A 24,853-nucleotide genomic window follows, 5' to 3' on the forward strand; every position below is an offset into this window, starting at 1 on the left:
TGCCTCAACACAGTCTCCTGTATAGAAAGGTACACGATGTTTTTGCCTCCTTCTTCCCCATTTATCAGCTCCTCAACCAGGCTGCTCCCACACTCAGTTACTGCACACACAGTACAAAGTGGTAGCAGAATTACTCCTTCTTCCCAAAGTATGGAAAACAGCACACAAGCCAACAGAGCTACCTTCCCCCATATTACTTCCGGTATCCACAACCTCCCTACTGAATTTCAGGAAACAGAAAGTACAGTCAGCCAAGAACACAGAAATAAAATCAGACAGGGTGTATCAAAGTGCTTCTTGTCCTATGCCACAGTCATGGGATCTAAACATTCTTGTATCATTCACCTTTTTTTTTTTCTTTTTTTTTACTTGCTCTTATGGTATCAACATGTAACAGTAAACATTTTGCTACGAGAGTACAAGAAAAAGAAGCAAAGAAACTAGGTAGGGTTGGCAAGGATGATATACAACTTTTTTTTCAAAAATATATTGTTTTATATGGAATACAGCAGGAGCAAGTGAAAGAAATATGTTGCACAATGTTACACGGTCTCTTCTTGAGATGGACTTGCGTGTGAAGTGAGTTGTCAGCAAAGTAAAGCCTCCATACCTAAATGCATACACTACTAATTCCACCACTCTAAATAAATATATTCAAATTCTTAGGAGACATGATATCTCTTATGAGAGCCATTTAACGCAGTTCTGTTTCCCAGTTATTACACAGGATTGTGAAAGACGTGCTTTACAAATTCAACAAGTATGTCTACAAACAGAAAACTAATACCAAGTCCTCACAATCTTTTCTACACAAAAATCCCAGTACTAATCTCCACTAAACAAGACCAGTTCCTTCAGATGTGGCTACTGGACACATAACTAGCTAGTTAAACAGAACAAAGAGAGGAGGTATTGGAAAAAAATATTCACATTACAACAGTGGTTTTTTCCAAGTTGAAAATGTCAGAGAGAGAACAAATATAAGTAAAACTCTATTTCATTCACAGTTCTCATCTGAATCACAATTCAACATTAGGAGTTAAAAATATAAAAAGCCATACCATTCAAACTGTATCTAGAAAAACCCCACAAAATTGCTTCTTTTTCAGTTTTCCTTCCTTTAGACTTGAAAGAGATTTGACCACTTTATAAAAACAAGTAATGCAATCAGCAATTGCTATTCAAGTAATAATTTAGCTACAACAGAACTGACACCAGCCTCAGAAAGATACACTAGTTAAAAACCCCACAAATCACTGAGAAACACTTCACACTGCTTTTCTCCTACAACACAAAAATTTTCTGTTTCACATGGTGAGATACTGAAGGGTTTTGTGTAAGTAAATCTTACAAAGATGCTATTATGAAGAACAGACTAAAATCCAATGTAAAAAGTTTCATTTCAGAGGTTTGAGGATTAGAAAGATGTAAGAAAATATATCTCTAATGTCAAAACCTGAATAAAAATCTCTGCAGCTTACCTCGAATGGGGCCTAGGGCTGCATCCTTCGCTAATGCAGTTAGGTCACTTCCAGAGTATCCATCTGTCATTCTTTGTCAAAGGAAAAAGTGGGGTCAAGGAGGAAGGGAAAAAACCAAAAACCTGCTTCAAACCACACCAATTTAATTGCAGATAATCAAAATGTTACTTAATCAGAAGTATTACTTCAATGTTATTTTGCAAGTTTAATAAATCAGAAGTTCACTCTAAGTGATCTGCATTTCACTGCAAGTGATTTTTCACGATTAAATTTGAAGTACAGATATTCAAGTCCTAAATAACATTCTAGAAAAAAAAAAAAGGTAGCAACTAGAATTTGTAGATGAAAACTGATCTCAAGCACATTTACTGTTACGAGAATTCTGTACCAGCAGTTGATGGGCATTTATCAGATTACTGTAACACCAAAACCTCAACTGTCCTGTACTCATTCAATCTGATCAGTACAATGAGAGAACCCAGTACCACGGGTTTAATATGATACAAAGGGAACTGAAAGGAAGGTAAATTCTGCTATCCACTAGGGTTTGTTTGTTATTTTAATAAACCTGGCAAATCATCCAAATCCTCAGAACTACAAGAGAGGGAGTAAAAAGAAAAAAAAAAAAATCAAACCAAGAAGCCAGTCTCTGTGGGAGCTTTTCCAGAATTAGACTTAATATCCAAGTGAACCAATTAAATACTTTGAAGAATAAAGGCCTCCACTGAACCAGGAAGCCACCAATACAAAATGCCAACATAAGAAAAAATAAGTAGTACAGTAGGAAAATTTAAAAACAAAAACCCCACCCTTGCAGAGCAGTGGCTAGCTGCAGTAACAAGAGCTTAGTCTTCTGGAGATCATGAAGTCTGTTATATTTTACAGAAAAAGTTGCAGAGGAGCAAAGGAACACAAAATCATAATGGAGGTTAAATACTTCTCTCTTTCAAAACAAAGAAAAACGGAAAACAAAGCAGGCAGGATGCTCAACTTTTACATTTTCTCTAAACCCTTTAAAATAGGTGTACTCAAGTTGCATTTGTAATTTGGTTCTTATATTTGCAGTCTAGAATACAAGACACTGACTGTGTTTTTCCTCCAGTTAGCTATTACTGCAGCCTAAAAGTGGCCTGAGCTAACAGCCTTCAAGTACAGAGAGAATATATTCAGCTGGATTACACATCAGCTTCTGCAATATTACTAAGAGGCTGACAAATGCTACATCCAAGACTCTACTAACGTCTGGTGTACTACCACAAAGAGAAACAGACTGAAGTACATCTACCTGCATATCTTTGTTATCTCATGCTCTGTTTTCACTCCTTCCCGCCCTACCTGCTTTTTAGTCTAACTTCCTTCACACCCATTATTAGATTTAGGTGACTAACAGCAGTACTGTCTCAATCTTAATGATGAAAAACATAAAACAACTCCGTTTCATAACAGGAGGGAAAAATTAACCCACATTTTCCCAATCAAATATGAAAGTGAAAAGAATCTAAAATTATCCAGTGCTTGTCTGCTATGTTGGTAATACATTCAACAAGCCTAGTGAGGCACCAGCAAAGAGAACTTGCTTTTTATTTGAAATGAACACCAAGTGCAAAACTGGTGCTACCTTTTTGGATCAGGGAGGAGAGCTGGACTGCTTGAGGGATGGGTGGAAAGAAGCCTCCCCCCCCCTCTGTCCTCCTCAAAGGAAAGAGCTGATGAGCATGTTTCAACAGAAACCTGACTGGGTGTATCCTACACACACATATATATATATATATATGCACATATAAAAACACTTTCATACAGCCTGACAGGAAACCATCTTCCCCAAATGCATGCAATTCATGTTGTCACTGTCGGATGATTTACGTTAGTTACATTTTGAATGAATTAAACAGGCTGAATGAATGCAGTAGAGGAATATATTTATTTAGTATAGCTACAAAATACTTACCTAGCTAGTTGAGCCAACTCTTTTTGGGTTAATGGACTTCCTTGCTTGCTTAGAAGATTTTTTAGCAAAATCAATCTTGTCTGAAAAAGATAAAATTATCAGATGTAAAACTCATTTTCATGGAACACTTAAAATTGTGTTGCAAGAACAGAACTACGCTTTTGTCAGTTTGGCTTTTGTGCTTCACCAGTTTAAACTTGCCTATAGTGCTTGTGCAAATAGACTGTACAATATCATCTCTTCAGAAGCAGAGATAGGAATTGGATAACAACAAGACCAAGGGCCTAATTACTAGTATCAAGAAGAAGCCATTAGAATCCTCATGAAAAATCCTGATCTCCTGTTGAACTGGAAAACATTAAGAAAATTACTTTTATCTTTTGCAATAAAACACTGTCCTTCAGCTAAACAAACATGCTCCTGCAAGTCCTACTTCAGACTTGCCCATGTCTGCTAGTACGTAAGCGACACCTCACTAGTCAAGACATACTGAGTAGCTACCATCAGATTTGCTACTAGCATGAGTGGAAAAAAAAGGCAAAAACTTAAAATAGTTCCCAGAACTAATGCACAGCGTATATGGTCAAGCTGGGCCAGAAGTTATTTCACAGAACTGTAATCACCCACGAGGGCAAGTTAAGAATGTAAGTGTCTTAAAAATATGAGTGGAAAACAGCACTTACTTCCTCGTTTGGTAAAGACACATATACCCGTTTGGTGAATCGTCTGGAAAAAACCCAAACATACATACATTGTTCACACTGTTCTATAACTATTTAGCACATACAAATCTAACATTTGGTATGGTTAAGTGACAAAATTTCACTTCCATCATCAAATTCTAGGAAGCAGAACTACAGATTTTGAAAAAAACACCAACAACCAACCAAACAATATGTACAATCCACTGGTGTCACCTTACTCTTATCTCAAGTTACAAGACTTGTCCCAGAGGGGAAACACCCTAAAGGTAGAAACACCACTGACTACCAGCAACAAAATGAGGCATCTCTTAATTTTTACACAAAAAAGTCTTTGGGAGTAATTTCTTCAGGCAGTGCTGACATATCTATTTTCCTCAATCAAGAATGAAATGAGAATAAAGTATGAATACTTCTAGCAAAAAAGTCCTAAGGCAAATCTACAGCAAGATCTGCAGTTGCATAGGACGTCAAAAGTCCAATATTCACAGCGAAGAAATACTGGATTTTTGGTCAATCTGGAATACTGTTTAAATTTTCTCCTTTATTCTGCCATTAAGATCCAAATAACAAAAAAGCAACAGATGCAAGAAATTTAAAAAACACCGACTTGATCTCAACAGGTACTGCTGTTTCAGACAATTCCAAGACCATCGTGGTTGTGCAGACACATCCCAAAAGAGAAGAGTAAAGCCCCTCTTAGGGAGGTTAAATAATTTAACCTTGCTGAACAGCTTTTATTTATTACAAAGCTTCACCAAGATACTAAGCAAAACCTGTTCTTAGTGAATATCATCTTACTATATATTCAGAAAAAGAGACATTTTGATACCTGAGAACAGCATCATCAAGCTCCTGAGGCCTATTTGTTGCCCCCATCACAAGTATTCTGTCCTCTCCAGAAGACTGCACCTATATAATGTAGGAAGGCAAGACAGCTTTCAGTTTACACAGTCTACATTAAGTAGAAACACAACAAAACCAGTTAGAGACTTGCCATGTATTCAGCCCACTGATGGGATCTCACTATAAATGCTTTTTTCCTCCTCATTAAGGTAGATTCAAAATATTCCTCAGATAAATGTAAAGTCAAAGTAGGAAAAGGTTAAGGAAAAAAAAGTCTTGCTGGAGAAAACTGAGACTATAAAACTATAAAAGGCACTCGTAAGTTTAGTCATCAGGAGATAATTATATTGAAAAAGCCAGAGACTTTTTGGGGTTTTAACACCAAACATTGTTTTGAAGCCTACAGGGTGAGAAACAAAACTTTAAACTAAAATATAACCAGAACCACAAAATCAGATCAGAGATCCATCTAACACAGGCCTCACAGGAATCCAGTAATCAAAATATGCTACAAAATAATCATAATAGCAGAAAGACACAGCAATTTCCTTCCCAATTCACTCAGTTGATTTTATACCCAAGAATATGGAGACTTAGACCTTCCAAACTTCAGAGAAAACACTGGGCTATCAGAGACATTATTATTCACTTATTGTCCAATTCTTCACAGATTTAAGTTCACTGCTACATTACCATGTTCAAAAGGTTCCCCAAAAATATTGTATGACATAGTTACACCTTAAATATTAAGTCAGCAAACCTTGCATTATGCTTATTTTTCCCTTTTATTTTAAGGGAAAACTCTGCATGTGTGTGTAACAATTTCTGCATATCACTGTCACATTGCATTATTTGTCCTAATTCATCCATTTTGGAGTTTCTCCCAACCTTGCTGTCTCTCCATATTGTTATCTGCTCCTCCTGTACCTCACTACTGTTGCTTCACCACTGTAGCAATATTCCACTGTGCTAATGGAACATAAACTAAAATTATTCAATACAAGAACAGTGCTGTGACAGAAAAATATCCTGATACTCATTTGTGCGCATGCTCCACTATGAAACCCAGTTCCTCTTCCCAGGTATTGCATTCATGCCATTAAATACTTCTTACTGTATTCTGCCTTCTCTCGCTTATGATGCCAAGAAAAAAGTTATAGTTCAATGGAAGTTGTACTAACACAGAAATTAATCTTTCTGATGTGTCAGAGTTGTGTATACATGAGATATGTGTGTACATATATATATCATCTGAACTAGTCTGTTTGAAATCCTCATCCCTCAAGTCTCACCCCCTGACAGTGCATGCTTGTGACATATTCCTTTGAAACCAAAAGGTACTTAAAAGCCATTTAATCTTGTTTTACTTTGCTAGAATAAAGAGAAGTGATTCATCAAATCATGCAATTGCAAACATGGATTCAACTCTCCCTGACCCTCAAATGTCCCTCTTGCCCTGTAAGAACATTTGTCCTCACAGCTCCTTTACTATTGCCATCTGTTATCCTTTCTTCTCTGTCCATAATCTTCTAACACATTATTACAGCTCATCTCCAGATTGCTACCTTTCAGTCCAGACTGCATTTTCCAGAATATTACAGTAAGCAGGTAGAAAATTCAGAACAACCAAAAAAAGCTGTTTGCTGATGACAGTGAGGTGGGAGGGAGGCTGAGCTAAGCGCCAGCAGCCAAATCCTTTGTAATTCACCTATAGGTTGTACTGGCACCCACTATATTAGCAATTTAGCTAAATTAAGCAATACCAAGACTAAATACTTACACCATCGAATTCTATTAAAAATTCTGTTTTTAGACGCCTGCTAGCGTCATGTTCACCTTCTCGTCTTTCACATAAAAGGCTATCAACTTCATCTAAAAAACAAAGAAATACATCTTAATTAAGCATACCACATCATAGTCTTTGTATTTGCCCAAGTTCCTTTGCTAATAGAGGGCTCCATTAAGAAAGACCAGATCTTTATTCCTTAGGAGCCAGACAGATCTTAGGAAAGTTTAAAAACTTGTGTTATGTGTTGGCTTTTGAAGAGGTAATGCCAAGCACAGATGAGAGGGAAAAAAAAATATATATATATAAATCTTTCTGATGAAAACTGCTACTCAGGACAAGCAAACCCATCTGCATATTTGATGTTTAATGGACTTACTCTGTAAAGGCAGTACAGTATTTTTCTTTTTGAGAGCACCTCTTCCCACTATTACCACCAATTAAATAACGTAACAGTAATTTAACATGCTTTATATGAACTACTGATTGGCCAGCAGGTCATATCTGCAGAATTACCCAAAAGAAGTTTACCCAACTATTCCAATAGTTAATTACTTACTAATCTCTAGTAAGCAAAATTATTTAAAAAAATAAATAAAAGTTAACATTTACAGTCTTACCAATAAAAATTATAGAAGGCTGAAGTTCTCTGGCTACTGCAAATAGAGCACGCACCAGTTTCTCCCCTTCACCCACCTAAAATAACAATAAACTGGTTTTGGAGTGGGTTAAAAATTTTTACAAGACAACTAACAGAAGGACCTACAGAAAACCTAGCTGGTAATCAACCACACTCAGTCCATTTATACATATTCAGATTATCACTGGTTCAGTACATACAGTGCTATTGTTTACATCTTAAAAGAAACATTACAACTTCTATTATAATCACAACTGAGTTAATTGTCAAGAGATTTTGGTGCCTAAATTACCACAGTGAAAGAGAGCTGGGACCCAACTCATTCACTTTTTAAAGATGAAAAACCCCACAACCACTCATCTGCATTACTGTCAGTGTCATCGCTGAGCTGCAAAAACCTTTGACATTGATTGATCACAGGCACAAAACAAAATTTCTTTACTTCACAAGTCACTTTTTAAAAACTATGTTCACTATAGGCTAACAGTTCGCCAAGGACTCATCAGAAGTCTCTGGCTTTCTTAAGCCCCAATTACAGCATGGGCGCTTTCAAATCAATACAATTTACAGCCATTACTTACATATTTTGAAGTCAGGCTCGCTGCGCTGATGTTAAAGAAAGTAGCATTTGATTCTGCAGCAACTGCTTTGGCCTAATAGAGGGGGAAAAGCAAAAGTACTTTTTAAAACATTGTATTGAAGATAGTTCTCTGCATCTGTAGTGAACACTCATGACCTGATTGCTGATTTTGAAAACCCCTATTTGTTCAAAGGGAGCACCTTGTAAATGGTACAGAAAACTTCTGTCCAGGCCATTTACAAATGAGAATGGATATGCAGTCAAACCAAAAGAGAAATTTTCAGACTCCCATAGACTTCTCTACTCCCATTAGCTCCATAGCCAACCACAACTTGCCTTCTGAAGAATAAAGGTCTCCATTTCCTTTCAATTCATCCTGAATAGACATCTAAGCCAGTTTTAACTAATTTAGGGTGGTAATTTAAGGTATCAGTTGGAATTATGGTGGTTTTTCCCTTCCTTTATCTATGCAAAAGCTGTTTTCAGAGGAAAGCTAGGAAAAATAATCAGTTGGAATGCTCATTCAGACTGCCCCTCTTCTTTAACAGTTTCACCATACTCAAGAAATGGTGATTCCCTGGTTAGAGTCTAATTTTAGTGATTAGGAATTATGTTCCAGTATGTCAAACATAACAGATGAGCCTACATGAGCTGCTCAACATTCACACTCCTGTACTTCAGAGCTGATCCAGCTCCAGTGTTAGCAGAGAGTGTGCAGCTGCAGCCACACCATGTGATGCAGGACGATGTGCCTGGCTCAGCTGCACCAGGACACTCGATCCCTGGCTGATGGGCAGTCGTGTTGCTCCAGCTCCCTGGACCTAGCACAGGCTGAGAAAACAACCTGCAGCCAAGCAGTTCCACAGCCCTTACGCTCTTTGCACAGCCGTGTGCAAGTGAGACAATCCCCTTTTTTGCTACTGTGCTAGCTCCCCCTTTCCAAAATGTACTTCTAGTATGTTTCAGTGGAGAGCAGATAATTTCTGATTAATCACTGCTGTACAAAACAATTAACCCACTTCCTTTTGGTCTCTCTGAAAATGAAACCTGGACTTGCTGGTTTAACTTTTGAAATATTACTTGTCATAGTGAAAATAACTAAAGAGAGAACAGTTTAGCAATACCCTCCATAAAACCCAGGGTTAAGAGCAATTTTGCATTTTTATATATAAAATGACACCATAATACATATTCTGTAAGAATGTACAGTTTACTACTCCAAGCCCCAAACTGAAAGCCACCCCTTGTGGTTACATTTTAAGCCCATCAACTCAAGCATGAAGTAATTTTCTCACCAACATTGTCTTCCCATTTCCTGGCGGGCCGAACAGCAGTAAACCACGAGCAGGAGCTCTCAGACCTGTAAATAACTGAAAAGGCCATCATCATAAGTTATCTTCAAAGACTTGAATAAAATGCTGCTTCACCTCTGCAAGAGAATGGTTTAAGACTGAGGAAGGGCTGACTGGCTAGCACTTACAGTAGCAGTACCACAACAGTACAGGCTTTGAGAGAACTACACTCCCTTACTAACTTGACCTAATGCACACCACTATTGTTTCCCACACAGCAGCTAAATTACTTTGTAACTGTTCTGCACGTGGATGCACTGTGAAAGCAGTTTAAAACACTTTCCACAAGACAGACTAGCCTATCGAGTTTAAAGCATCAATTCCAGTTAAAAAGGGAGTAATGCAGGTGTATAGTAGGAGAGCTAAGTAGTGTTCCTACTAACTCCATATGGAAGAACTCCTTCATCTTTCCTTATTAAATGAAACCTGAGAAGACAAGCTTCCAACGAAATGATTTAAAATATTACTTAACAACCACCTACTCTCTCTATGCTACTGATAGTCATCTCCTCTCTCTCACTTTGCACTAGATTCATCTTTCCTTCTCTATAAAATTGCCCCCACCATATGTAGCATCACATCAAGTCTACAAATTCTCACAGAACACATAACTTTTAGTTATTACTCTTGCCTGTTTTCTCTAGCACTTTCCCTCAAAAGTTCCAGAGTTTCTCTTTTGGTCTCACACTCACCCCTCCCTTCCAGCTTCCAGTAATTCCAATAAACAAGCAAAAGCAATAGGAGGGTATCTCATATACATCCCATGTGTAAACAGCACTGTCAGCAGGCATTTCTTTCCACAATATCCATGACAACAAATAGATCCATTATCAGTGTTCTATTTCTGTCATGACCGACCAACACATGTTTACTCTATTATTTCATCATCCACAACATTTTGTTTGTCTTGACTCTAATCACTAGAAGTAGTTACCCGGCTATTCATTAAGTGAACACTCCAGTGTTTCTGCTTTCCATGCTGCATACCACCATGTGCATTTTTTTTGTCTGACTTCTTTTGTCCGAAATAATTCTTGGGGAGTTCCACCATTTTCACACAGCCCAGATCAAATCTATAACTCTTCCTCACCTTGATCATCACCTACAGTTCAGCTGCAATTGCCATTTATCACTAAGACACACTAAGCTTTTCAAGTTTTTGTTAACAGACTAATTATACTAAACATGGTCTGAACTAACTGCTACCATTTCATTAGCATCTGACCACTGAAATAGTTGCAGTGTTTCCTGTTTAGGTACATCAACTTTTGCTCTCCTACAAAAATACCACTAATTGGCTTGTTAAATATGAATTTGAGTTCAAAACTCATTAAGATTAAAACTGAACTAGTGTTAATTTACTAAGTATCCCCCTATAGTTGCCACATCTAGTGTGTTCATTTACAAGGAATAAAACCAACCCTCTCTACTTCCAAGGAAAGGTTAAAAATTCATGGGATTCTCTGTCCTTATTACATCTCAACCCACACCAAGGTCAGGCCCATTGCTAGCTACAGTAACATGAGACAACCTTACTGAAGATACCACGTTACCAGAAAAGAGTCCCAGCTACTCCAAGCTCCAACCCAGCTCCTTGTGTTAGTATCACGAACAACACTCCTGACATACTACTGCACTGTAGTAACAGAGATGCTATAATGACATCTTCCTTCTGCCTAACAACATCTGAGCACACACATTTGTTGCTACAGCTTTGTTTTCCTTACACCTCATATTTCTGTGATGCTATGCCAGGTTTAGGGTTTCTTCCCTATACTGCTTCAAAACCAGTAGCTGCATTAAGAGGAAAACCACAGAGCAACTCCAGTCACCTGTCCATGTGACAAATGAGACCCACAAGCAAACAAAGTTCAAACAGTAATTTTTCTTCAATAATCACAGAATTATAGATTGGGCTGGGTTGGAATGGACTTTGAAGATCATCTACTTCCAACTTCCCTGCCACTGGCAGGGGCATTTTCCACTACTGCTCAAAGCAGCTTCCAATCTGGCTTTGGACAACTCCAGGATGGGGCATCTACAACTTCTCCGGGCAACCTGTTCTAGTGCCTCACCATCCTCACAGTGAATAACTTCTTCCTAATATCCAAATCTAAACCTACTCTCAGTTTGAAGCTATTTTCCCTTGTCCTGTCACTACTTGCCCATGTAAACAGTTCCTCACCAGTTTTCCTGTAGGTCTCCTTCAGGTACTGAAATAATGTAATAGGGTCAAGCCTGGAGCCCTCTCTTCCCCCCCAAGCTTAACAACCCTGATTCTCTTAACTTTTCCTTATAGGAGAGGTGCTCCAGCCTTCTCATCATCTAGGTGTTCCTCCTCTGGACTTGCTCCAGCAAGTCCACGCCCTTCCTGTGCTGGAGACCCCAGAACTGGACACAGTACTCCAGGTGGGAATCTCATGAGTGCACTGCAGGAAATCATTGCATGCTATTTCCTCAAAAGCACTGCAACTTTTAGTAGGTTCAGCTTTAGAAAATGACCAATTTAACTTTTTCTTACAAGTAGCTCAGAAAATTCCAGTAGTATACAGACTAGGCCTGAATCTAGGCAGTCACAGTAGCTGAGGTACCATCTTTGATAAATAAAAGCCTTAACGATCAATTTCCATACAGTCAAGTAAAGAGGAAATCTGCCCTCAAATGTCGTATACCTCAGTGTATTTGCTTGTTCACCCCACTTCTTTGCGTCCTCTCCATCTGTGAATAAACTATTCAGAGTGTTTAACCAACATCCTCACAGAGAGGATGACCAAAATAACAGTAACATTTTTCCAATCAGATAGTGTCACAACCTAATTTACCTATACAAAGCTCTTCCATTTCACTCTTCCAGTTCTGGGCTTTGTCCTTTACATGGCCATATAGGGCTGGACACACAGCTATAGCTATCTGGAATAGTCAGCCTGACAAACAGTGAGGAATTTTGTTTGTTTGCTTTTGCTGTTTGTTTTTTTTTATGGGATTGTGGGGCTGTTGTGGTTTTGGTTTTGTTTGGTTTTTTTAGGGGTTTGTGGTTTGCTGATTTGGTTTGAGGACTGGGGTTTTTGGGGGTTTCTTTTTTTTTTAAAGCTCTTGCTCCAGTCACTTTCTGCAACATTGATTAACCAGAAGACAAGAATTTCACGGTAGTATTTTAACACATAAATCCTGTATTCTCTTTTTCCAAGTCGGCTATCACCACACAGCTACACTTAGCAATCATAATCAGTAAAAACAGGATTCAAGAATCATCACTTCATGTGTGAGGCACAGTACATTTCTTTGATCCTGTCACAGATTGACAACAATACCCAGTTGCTTACCTCAGGTCTAAGAGAGGGAAGGATAACAATTTCTTGCAAAGCTTGTTTAGCCAGTTCCTGCCCTGCGATATCATCAAATTTGACAGCTGGCCCACTAACAAAGAAATGGAATACTAATTAGTCTAACAATGAGATACTCTTTTTCAGCTGCAGCTGACTAATTTCATGCATTTGACTATTTATACAGAACCCTTTTGAGAAAAGCTACAACTTATGTTGTTAAGTATTTTAAAACACAAGCATTTCTGATTTGAATTTTCATCCTTTTGCCAAAGTAACAATAAAAAAACCCCCATCCACAACGATCCTCAAAAAAACCCACAACAAAGTAGAAGCACTAATTTCATTCCAAGTGGACCAAGATTGTACTGAATGAAAAACTGATTTACTGGACTGAAAAGCCTACTTTTCTTCATACTTACCTGTCAACAACTTCATTTAAGATAAGATTAGCAAGATTACTGTCCACATTTCTAAATATCTTTGTGTCTTTCTTTTTTCGAGGAGCAGTGGTAGGAGTAGAAGGTTTATTTGTTCTGCTATTTTTAGGAGCAGCCTGGAGAGGGGGGAAGAAAAAAAAAAACCAAAACCCCCAGATTAATACTTTATAAGTATAGTGTTGAACAAAATAAAATCTACATTTCATCTGCTCAGTAAAACAGCATGTTAATACCCAATATTCTAATGCTGTATTTTGCCACAAATCATACTATCATTAGTCAGCCACAAGTAGAATATCTTAGGCTCCAGTGGTGAAGGGTCTTTGGTTTGGGGTTTTTTTGTTTGATAATTAATTTATTTAACTATAATATTTTCCCCCAGCATACTCTGGAAATAAGCATCACAAACCATCTCAGGTTCTGAACACCTATAAGCAAGAATTCCTACTGCTGTCATACTTTGTAACAGGCCACTTAAAAGCCTTCATATTATATCAGCTACAATGTTGCTGATATAATTCATGAATTCATGTTCACTCCATTCTGCTCTTCATTCTACTTTACTGTGAATAAGGATGGTAGGGGAAAAGATGGGTCAACAAAAATGCTGTATTTTTCTGTATTCATGGTATAGGACTGACTTCTGTGTTTCAGTCACAGCCTAACCATAATTTGCTTTTCAATGTGGTTGCAATACAACCTGTGCGTGCATTCATGCTTTGAAGTGAAGAACATGTGGGGGAAAAAATCTTCTAGTTCTGGAGTAAGAGGTTTTTTCCCCTCCATCTTTTACATACTGGAAGTAACATTTATTTTTCATCTAGATAACTTTCACTCCGTTTCCCAGGCAATTTTAAAAACAAGTACTATTTATTACTGGGATTATACTAAAAATTCATTTGCCCATGCACCCACCTGATGCCCTCCAATTTCTAAAATCCACTCTGCAGCCTAGCTCAAGAGATTTGGCCAAAAACTTGGGAGTTTCAGTTTTTTCAAAAAACTTTCTGCTGCTACACCACTGCAATTAAGGCATTAAATCCAAAGCTTGTTCTGGAATTTACACTGACTTTTCAAGTGTATACTTCCACATTTATCCTCACCATACCTTGTGAGTTGAAGGTGTAGGATTAGATGCTGGTCTAGACACAGAAGATGATGATATCCCACTGTAGCTGGGCGTTCTGTGGTGACCTGAAAGGCCTGTGGATCCGGTTTTTGCAACAGTCTTTGAACGAGGAAGGGAATTACTTGTGTGTGTTAAGGGGTCCTTCTTTTTTGGAACTGCTCCACTTTCTATAAAGAAAACCAGTGGCATAAGAACAGTGGCAGCAGTCATACTTTTACCATCAACTGCAACTACAAGATAGAATTGTTGAAACATATAATACAGTATTAGAGCAGAATAACGTACATTTCTAAAGAGGTTTAGTGTTTTTAAGGGGATACTGACTGCTGCTTCCACCTACAGTTAAAATTCTAATTTTTAGGAGCTCTCAAAATGAACCCTAGTAAGCCATCTTAGAAAAGCCAGACATAACAGTCCTGTTATCAAGGGAAGAACACTATCTATTCCTTATGAAGCAAAGTCTTCTGGCTTGTGTTCTGCTGCCTTCTTTCCCAAGAACTCTTGAAAACAATCATCATAATAACCCCCAAATTTCAAGCCTTTAGATTCAGTGTTCATTCTCTAAGTGACATTAGCAGGCTAGTCAATTGGATGCTAGCTAACATTATCTAGCACCTTCCACACAGAAGCTTCACCAAGGCATTTTAATCTGGAAAAATTACAATAGTTATACCTGCAAGTGACTGTCAGGTGCTTTTTCTTTCAACTTGCTTTCACTTTAGGAATCTCAAGAGGTAAGTAAATTCTGAATGGACAGCTCTGAAGCAGTTTACCTTCCTACATTAAAAATTAAGTCTTAAAATACATTGAAACATCACCAGACATTCCACTCACACTACTTATTCACCTCTATGATGAAGCAGGAAAGTCTCAAATTAGGTGACACACAAACTTGAAATATTTGCCACAGGTCATCAAACTACAAAAAGCCATTTTGATCCAGAGTAAACAAAATAGCACTTGATGTCTACGCTCTCTGTATGACATACATGATAAAATAAACTTCCTTGGCACAGAAATGGCCAAGTGTAAAACATCAAATCAGAGATTAAGAGATACGAATGTGATACAGCAAGTAAGCAGGTTGATCAGGCTGGTTAATGATTAGAGCATAGCTTTAGATCACAGTATTTTTTGTGGTGGGAATACACTACTGGAAACTGTCTAGTACAGTACCGTCATCTGTGACAGAAACTGTAAATACTGTCTTATTCTATATCTTTTCAAAAGGATTAAGGTGGTTTTTTATTAGGTAAGAGAAATAAGGGCATCAGAGGTAAGGAAACTCAAGATAGATTTCAGCTACAAGTGTCTTCACTAGGATTGTAGAAACTTGCTACTCAATTTGACCTGCTAATCTTAAGGAACAGGCCAAAGAGCTCTGATTTTTAAGGAAATTAGTGACTCTATGAAGAATTTTTAACTTAGAACATTGCAGTTCAATGAAAAATACTTTTAGTAAAAAGCCTTGTAATTCTAAATGTTGTGTTTAAAAAATTCAAAGGATACTTGAGTCAAACAGTATCATGGAAGGGTTAATTAATTGTTACTACGCTCTCAGCCTCTTTAAACATTCTAACAGGAGCAAATCTCTACACAGCCTGCAGGTATCCTTAACAACCCAGTGAAAAAGCTTCTAAAGCCTTTCTTCAGCCACAAATCCAGCCCTTTTTAGAGTTACAGAAACTCTGCAGTGGTCACAATAAACAATGCTGATGTATCAATATGCAAAAAACAAGGCAATTTGAAGAATATAATTAAGTACATTTACCTGTAATGTTTCTTGTTAAAAACAAACGAACAAACGAAAAAACAAAACAAGAAAAACCACCAAAACTGGCTACTGACTAAATCACACACAGTTCCAGAGCTGGATACAGTTACTTAGTCATTCCTGCACAGGAATTTAGACACCAAAAACTCTTTAAAATTAGGCAGAGTTAGTAACTTTCAAGTTCAAAAAGCAGTATATGAATCTATTAAAACATCTAGCTACTCAGCACTTTGACTGGTCCAATTTAATCAAAAGGTGGCACTCAGTTTGGGTGGGGTTTTTTTAGCCCACCTCAACCTCATTTGCACAGCTGGCTTGAAGTCAACATGGGAAGGCTTCAAAAACCTAAATTAGTTTTTCTCCATGCCCTTCACCCTAACATGCTGCTCAATTATCTCACTCTACCAGAACTACCCCCACACATTGAGAACAATACACAGATATTGCAATTTTGAGGGTCATAAAATTGCACAGGTAAGGAGTATTTCAGGAAGCTGGAAACAGAAGCAGGGAAAGAAGGGAAAAGAAACAAGGTTTTAATACAAACTACGATTTACTCTAACGGCGCCTCCAGGATTCAAGACCAGTAAGTTTACACATTTTGTTGTCAGTCCTGATGGGCAGCACATAAAGAAGCACTGATGAACAGCTCCTGAACATAGCTGTTTGTTGAGTGTTAATTCCAGAGGGAAATTTCACTTTATATACAAATTTTCATTGAAGTAACAAATAAAAATGTTAACAAACTGTTCAGAATTACAGTCTATCTGAAGTTAACCTATTTCTAAAGCACAAGGTGTTTAAGTGAACATCACTTGTCAGACAGCTCCATTATGCAAGATATGTATTTTGCTGTAACAAATGCAAAACCCCCCAAACACATTTTTTACCCATTTTTATTTGTCACCTACTGAAAGACTGGAAATACATAGCAAGTGACCTCAAAACCCTCACAATATCTCCAGCAGCCTTTTGCCAAATGTTTCACTGTTCTGTTTAAAGCAATAAGGAAGTGCCTAAAATATGCTCTAATCACAAAGAGACACCACGGAATTTTTTCAAGTGTATTTGAAACACTGAACAAGTTCAATTGTCTGCTTCAAATATACTTATAGGATAGTAATAGATGCTTAATCAGTTTGATTTTACTCTCTAATTCTGGACAAAATAATTTACTTTATAGCTCCAGGCTAACACCACTGGATTACACAGACACAATAGCTGTCTGGTCCTGAAAGCATCCCTGCAATTTCAATCTGCCACCCAAACACACACACAACACAAATTACAAACAAGCAAGTAGTAAAATTTTGTTTGGGGTTTTCTGTTGGTTAAATTGTGATAAGTTTCAGACAGAGGCACTCAATTTCAGACTCCCTTAAAGAGAGAAATGTCACAAGTTATTATATAATATATACACTTACTATATTAAACTGGTTTTAAAGATAAAGTACAAATATGTTTGAACAAATCTAAGAGAAGCTTGATTATACTAAATACCTGGAAATGCAAAAACAATCTTAAAAATATGCAGCTGTAGCTCATTTATTTAATATAACAACATCCTTTATATTTCTAAGAAGCAAACCCATTATATTTTCTTTTCTGCATTTAAACCAGATTAAAACACATGTAAATAAACAAGCTTCTACTAGCCTCTAACTTCTTAAGCATCCAAAAGAACATTTTAATTCAAAGTAATAGCAGCGATTCCAGTATTTCAGAACAATTTCCAGCCTTTAGTTGTGACATCTTAAAAATCATGAGTGAATATTCCTCAGAAATTCCCTACATATGCCTACTGATAAATAATATAAAGGGACTAAAACAAGTTATTGTATGTGGTCTGTGGACACCAAGTTGGGGAAAAAAAAAAAAATCTACCTGTCTAGAATTATCTGTAACTTTATGTATGTAGTTGCATTTAAAAAAAACCAACAAAACCAAAAAACTTTAAATTGCTGCTTAAAACTTGCAGCAATTGCAAGACTGATCATTATTTGGGATCAGCATTCATAATAGCCCCCAAAATTGCAATTCTTCAAAAATTCAATTCAGATTTTTTAAATAAGTAGATTCAAGTAATAGAAGCTTACTTTACAGAAAGCTCCAGCAACTAAGAAGGACCCGCTGCATGTTTTAAATGGTAGCACAGTTACACAGGCCAGGAATTACAGCTGTTCTCCTTTCTGAACTGACAGAGACACATCAGTCAAAGATCTGCTTTTGTCAAATTATGCTGTTAAAAACAATCTTACTGCTACTTGTTCTTCTACTAGGGGAACTCCTTGGAAAACATCAGTATTAACAGTAGAACTTTTGCAGCATGACAAACATTGCCAATATATGTCTACTATTAAAGACAGGCCAGCAACTCCCTGCCTGTGAAAACTGAGAGAAAATACTAGCTAACTGCCCAGTATTCATGTCAAGGTAATTAAGAGAAATTTAATGCTTTCTCTGGCCATCCATCATGCTGAGATTTACACATAAAATGGTACACCAGAATTACTGTAATACTCTAAATATTGTATGACTAGTAAATGAGTTCATAAAATTCAAACTCTGCCTTTGGCAAGACTGGCATAATCTCCTTCCCTAGCTTGTTCAAAAACAAAAAACAACAGTCCACAGTGCAAAGGAAAGCAAGTACATCTGAGGGGAAAAACTACAGGTAAATTGTTTTACATCTAATTTAAGACTGCTATGAGAAGAAGAATGATGAATATTAAATTAACATTATTTCAAAATAAAGGTTTGGGTCAAGGCTACTTGTTATTACTCTTTAGACAAGTTACTGCACAGCCCCCTGCAACTGAAGGGCAGGTGATACCACTGCAACGAGGTCTTGAAAAACCTCAGCATAAATCTGGAAGATAAACTTTCAAGAAAAATCTCTAGCTATTCATGTAAGTTTGGAAACCACAAATGCTGAAGACAGGGATAGGTAGTAATTTGTGTTAGAATCAAGTAAATTGGTCAGGAAGGCTGACACAAATAGCATTTTGAGAGAACGAAGAATCTCAAATCAGTAACACTTTGGAAATATAAAAAATGTGCAATATAGCTGTGAGAACAGAATCTTACACAAAATTATGAAGCAAAAACATCTGTAAAGACTCTGGCCTTTAAAGCAAATCAAAGAACACAATGTAATTTTATACCAAATGATGGGCAAAAATACACTTTGTTCCTATTAAAAGTAAGAATGACTATGACTCATACTTCATAAAATCCTGAACTTTTAAAAAGCCCAACCTGATCAGGCAACAGTGCAGGTAATACTTTCCACATATAGAAAACCAAGCTTATGCCAGAGCCCTGTGGCTCAATACCTCTGAAGTACCTCTCCCTTCTCAGTAACAGCAGTTCTCTTATCTGAAGTAGCCTGCAAACTGATTTTGTAGTTTTCTACGATTTTGGTCATCTACTTTGTATTTTTAAATTATTAGAGCTGTCCATATGAAAATACTATTTTACATGTATAAAAGAAGAACAACAGCAAGATGATCAGCAGATTGAAGCAAAACCACCTTTTTACACTGCTTTTAAGAAAAAGTGTATTACTAGTGTGTTCTTACAAAAAATATGCCGTTGCCCCACACCCCAAATAGAGAGACAGAGAAAGAAAGCACAAGAGCATAGGCACCAGCCATTTAAGAAATTCAGATGCTTGTTAATAGCCTTTCATTGTACTGTATCAGGCATCCCACAGCTGCAATCATTCAGTATTTTGGGTAATCCTCTGACTTCCACAAACTATAAATCTCAAGTTTACCTTTGGCAGATGGAAATGCAAGTAGAAATGGAACAAGCCTCTTGAAGTCTTGTTCAAAGTAATCAGTAGACACCTGGTACCTGATTTTTTTAGTGACATGCTCTTCAGTCCTTCTGTCTCTCCTCAGATTCCACTGAGTCTGGTAAATGAACATTCTTTCTTATCCCACACTCCTTTTCAGAAAGCGGGAACACTCTCAGAAAAATGCATTCCCAGAAGGGCACAGCCCTTTGCAGCTGTTTCCTCCACAGTCTGGCTGAAGTGGATCATCTTCTCTAAATCACCCGAGTATGACTCCAAACGCGTAAATGGGCTAATACCATGTTGCACAAGTTTACCAATAGCGACCACCTTCTGCTACAACAACTTCTGTGAATACAAACACCTGCCACAGAACTGGCAAAACATTTCTCCCTTTCCAGTAGATGCCAGTGGATCTTCTATGCTTTGTTAATAAGAGATTTAAGTATATTACAATTTTTAAGACTGAAAGTTCAGTCTAACCTTCTGCAGTATTCTATTCTGAGATACATCGAGACAAAGTACAAGCAAATATTTAGAAAAGAGTGTAAAGAAAAAGCTGTTCATATTAAATAGAACATGTTGTCAACTTTTGTGTGTATATGTATGTATTTGTTCACAGTGTGTCTAGCCAGTCTGATAAAAAACCAGGAGTTGTACTGACTCATTTAAGACAGAGTGTTCTCAAGGTCAATCTACATAACTACACTTTTTTGACAAACACAGTTAAAACAAAAATCAGTAATGTAAAGGTACCTAACATGAAACAGTTCCACTACTTCAACTTGTTATACTTCAGAAAGAATAAAACCAAACAGTAAGATGACTTCAAAACTAGAAATGGATCTTAAAAAACCCCAAAAAACAAACAGAAGAAAAGCATGTAGTTTACACTGTTTCAGTTTACTTAATTTAAAAACTGAATACTGTTCTTACCCAGTAGACAAGCTCTATGAATTCCAGCGCTTGTTAGCTCTGTGTTTTATTTAACTTCATTGTAGTCTACTGTACAAATTATCATTTGAGATCACTCTTGTGACAACAGCTTACTGCTGGCTTAAAACATTCCCCAAAGACAATTCACAAACCTCGCCATAACTTTACACCTTGTGTATGGACAAAAAAGTTTACTTCTGCTATTTTAGTAAGTTTGGTTCAGTCTTCTGGGAAAGGATTAAAACAATGTTCTTTGACAAAATGCAAGAGCTGCTGTCATTCCCCCATCATTTCAATTGCATATGACTTTCTTGATGTAAAAACCCCCTGAAATTTAAAGTTGCTTAATGCAAATGCACATTCACAATATCATAAAGGAAGAGCTAATTAGTATAGGCACAACATATAACCTATATATCTGACATTGACTTTGACACTTTCTAAAACAGCTTTAATGTAATTCCTTGAAGACTATAACATGAGAAATATTTTCTAAAATGTTGCCTTAATAAATAGACTTGAATTGCAGGACAGTCATCATAAGAGAAAACTGAATACTACAAAATAAAACAGTGTTGTCAGAGCCATGGAAAGGATGGAATGAATTTTACACAAAATCTTTAAAAACAGAAATATAAATAATTCTATTTTAAAGCTGGTGGGGCCAGAATATAACATTGCATTATTTTGCCTTGTAATACACCAGAAAGTGAGAGACATCCCTTCAATAGGCGCTGGTAAAACCAAACCCACCTGACTGGAGATGTCCATTGCGGCATGCCAGGTTAGTACTGTCATTATAGACCTCCATTTGCGGCTTGGACATTTGCAAAACTGCCTGCAGCTTCTCTACATAGTAGACAGAGGGGGAGGGAGGAAAAAGGACAAAATAAACAAACAAAAACCAAAAATGAACCAAGAAAATTTATGTATGTTGAACACAGAAATGTCAAGTTTGACTTTGTTATAGTTAAAGATAAAAGGAATATTTCTATCTATTTTACACATTCAACAAATGTGTAAGAAAATTCTGTTAGTATGAGCATGAGTGAAAACAGCTTTAAAACTCACCATCTATGGCTGAGTTTATTACAACAATCTTTCCAGTCTAGTGATTGCAGTTATTTCTCAAAAACAATGTTCAGGATTAACTCAATTTAATTTACTAAATATTTATGTTGATAACCCATTTCTGAAAGTCCTCCTCAAGGTGTTACTTTTGACCAGCTGCAAGGAGTCCTCACTTCTCTGCATGAATGTTTCACTTAAGTAGGAACAGCCAGTTAACACGTTACAGAAACCTTCAAGCTTAAAGCAGAACACCATATATATCTATTACAATGATGTCTTTTAAGATCTCTATATAGATATTTAATTGCCTTGAAATTAAGTCAATAAAGTTGTCATGCAAACTGTGTTCTTTAGGAAGATTAACTTCAGAAACACCTGAATACCATATTTATAAATCTAAAGATTAAGGAGGAAGAAATTAACTCTGAGAAGTAATGAAAACAGACAAACCATAAGTCAAAGAGGTGTAAGGCTGCAAACACAAAAAAAGAATTAAGAGCTACTTGTTCTCTGCAGCCCAGATACCACTCCTGCTTTAACACTGCAGTTAAAAACCTCTAGGCTGTACTTCTGGGGCCCTTTATTGCCTCTCCCACCTTTATTTCACACACACCCCTCTTGTTTTAAAAACAAACCACAGTCTATAAGGATGCAAGGCATACACTGCCAAGTTCTCTCATTCCCTCCCCGATTTTTTTTTCTTCTGCTTGCCCCGCAAGAGATAACAGTACCAAGAAGCAGCAGGAAAAGAGATGCCAAGTAGAGAAGAGATGTCCTCTGGTAATATGAAAGCACATATTTCAAAAGCAGACGAATTCTACTGAAAATGTACACAATTAAGATCATAAATACCCTGACTGGAGGAAGAACTGCCATTCAGAGCCTGCAGATGGTACAACCAACACGCACGAGCACTGCCTTCCTTAGGCTTCTTTACCTGTTACAGATCTTTCTCTAGTCTTTCTGCTTCGTTCCTTTCTTGTTCCTGCTCCTGATCACTCATGGCTTAGCTTTCCTGAATAGTATCCTAACACCTCATAGTTAAAGTGATGGCTTAATAACATTTAGGTTGAACAAGATGTGGTTTAGAATGAAAACTTGGTAGTTACAGGCAAATATGAAAAGCTAAAGTTCAAGATTAGTATGTGTATACAAGGTTTACTTCATTCTAAACTGAAAGCTTTGAAAAGTCAGGTAGAGTAAAACAAAAAAAATGTCACACAAGAACAGCCTACAAACAACCACAAGCTCTACAGCTTCCAAGAAGTTACCCTCATAAGCTTTCCTCTCTAGAACGGTGACTGACTGCAGAGAGTGCACTACTTCAGTGGACGCAGCCTTACCAAAGGAGGCAGCAGAACGGTCTACTCCCTGCCCATGCATGCAACCCAAATGGAAAGAACACACAGAAGCTTAGGAAACAAAATGAATATTAATAGACTTTTACGATATTAGACAATCAGCTGAGTTTTGGAGAACATTTCTGAGCTTAACAAAAAAGACTTTCTAGTGAGTGACCATAACAACATGAATTGGTTTGTGTAGGAATTCAGGAAAAGCCCTTTGCTTCAATGCTACAATTTGACACTGGGGTTCTACTACAATTATCAATGCTTAGCTAGTTCCACATATTCAGGAACTACAGAACTCCAACCAAAGAAAAAAGAAAAAATGTAATCCAATTGTTGTCCAGTTTCAATTCACAGAGTCCTCTCATCACATTACCTATGAACATGTCATATTAGTATTGCACATAAAATTTCCAGAAGCAAACATATCACTTCTTTAGAGACAGTATAGCTGTAGGATCCTCTGGAATATCAAAAAGAAATTGAACTTTTAAATATTATTCCAGGGAATTATAGGATACCATCACCTCTCATTGAAATGCTTTCTCCCTATTTTTCCAGACACTGACAAAAAGTTTACAGATTCTCATTCATTATTTCACCTTGGTGATACAACGCTGACGTAAACCTACAAAACAAACAGCACTGCAACCACTGTCTTATTGAAGCAACAGGAAAGCTTGAGTTCTCCAATTTCTACTAAAAACATGTTACCCTGTAACATAAGCCTGAAGCAAAAAGTACCATCTCCTCCAAGAAAGTGAAATATTCCAAAAGGTGTCCATTGAAAACCGTATCTATACGTGCAGAATAGAGGAATATTAATACCCTCCAAAGAGGAGAGTGATGAAAGATACCTGAATTATGTGCCACATACACCCTTCAATCAAAATACTGGAGCTACACATAATACACAGGAAGACACTTGTCATGAAAGAAATCTGTCCCCCTACAGAAAGGCTCACTGAAATGAGAGAACACAGATAGGTAAAACACATAAATAGCATTAGAACTGAAGAGTGTTGCACTGGCCATTGCAGCCATCTATCTTTAGGAACAACAAGCTGCCAAGTTCTGTGTATAGACTGCAGAAAACAAATACCCTCCTGTCATTCTAAATACATCAAATTTAATGACTCTAACATGGGTGCTCAGTCATCCAGGAGAGACCAGGTCTGTGAAGACCATCAAAGCAAGGTTTAACCATACAACTAACACACCCTAAACCATGTCAAAAATGGGGGGCTGCCACCAAATCAAATGGAAGAACTTTCAAGTCCCCTGACAGCCAGCACAACCCAGTATTGTCAACGGACTGCCAAAGTGATCAAGTCCCCTTGAGGTGACCTGAAACACACTAGCAATCACTTCAGCTTCCAGACTGTGTCACAGTACAGCTTTAAGCATAATTTACATGCAAGAGGAAAACAGGGCTCAAAACAGAAAACCCATCATTGAAGGTGGGTAGCTCCATCCTGTTCCAACATTAAAAGGCATCAGTGGTGTGATGACACAGTGGTAACACATGGGTGTGATCAGACATCACACTCTCATCAGTGGTGTCAAACACCCCCATTGGTGGGGTCATGAAACAAACTTACACTGATGTACCAACACTTCAAAAAAAAAAAAAAAGAAAAAACAACAACAAAATACTGAGCACTTTCAAAGGACAGTTGTAATCAGACTGATTTAATT

General features: G+C 37.3%; 1 protein-coding gene across 4 annotated transcripts in view; it reads right to left on the reverse strand.

Moving 5' to 3' along the window:
- The window catches only part of SPAST (spastin), a 39,726-nt gene that overhangs the window by 7,119 nt on the left and 7,754 nt on the right, over nucleotides 1–24,853 (reverse strand). For 2 of the 4 annotated variants that reach the window (XM_017740081.1, XM_008639865.2), the window contains exons 4-15: nucleotides 21,489–21,584; nucleotides 14,206–14,393; nucleotides 13,080–13,213; nucleotides 12,658–12,751; nucleotides 9,278–9,352; nucleotides 7,984–8,055; nucleotides 7,383–7,458; nucleotides 6,757–6,848; nucleotides 4,963–5,042; nucleotides 4,113–4,155; nucleotides 3,430–3,509; nucleotides 1,482–1,552 (exon numbers count right to left, since the gene is read on the reverse strand). In XM_017740081.1, the coding sequence (XP_017595570.1) occupies nucleotides 1,482–1,552; nucleotides 3,430–3,509; nucleotides 4,113–4,155; nucleotides 4,963–5,042; nucleotides 6,757–6,848; nucleotides 7,383–7,458; nucleotides 7,984–8,055; nucleotides 9,278–9,352; nucleotides 12,658–12,751; nucleotides 13,080–13,213; nucleotides 14,206–14,393; nucleotides 21,489–21,584 (1,101 nt within the window). The remainder of the gene's footprint in view (nucleotides 1–1,481; nucleotides 1,553–3,429; nucleotides 3,510–4,112; nucleotides 4,156–4,962; nucleotides 5,043–6,756; nucleotides 6,849–7,382; nucleotides 7,459–7,983; nucleotides 8,056–9,277; nucleotides 9,353–12,657; nucleotides 12,752–13,079; nucleotides 13,214–14,205; nucleotides 14,394–21,488; nucleotides 21,585–24,853) is intronic. The other 2 variants (XM_017740089.1, XM_008639873.2) reach the window with 1 other exon arrangement.

The sequence above is a fragment of the Corvus brachyrhynchos genome, unplaced genomic scaffold (assembly GCF_000691975.1).
Source record: "Corvus brachyrhynchos isolate BGI_N302 unplaced genomic scaffold, ASM69197v1 scaffold31, whole genome shotgun sequence".
NCBI classification, from domain to species: Eukaryota; Metazoa; Chordata; class Aves; order Passeriformes; family Corvidae; genus Corvus; species Corvus brachyrhynchos.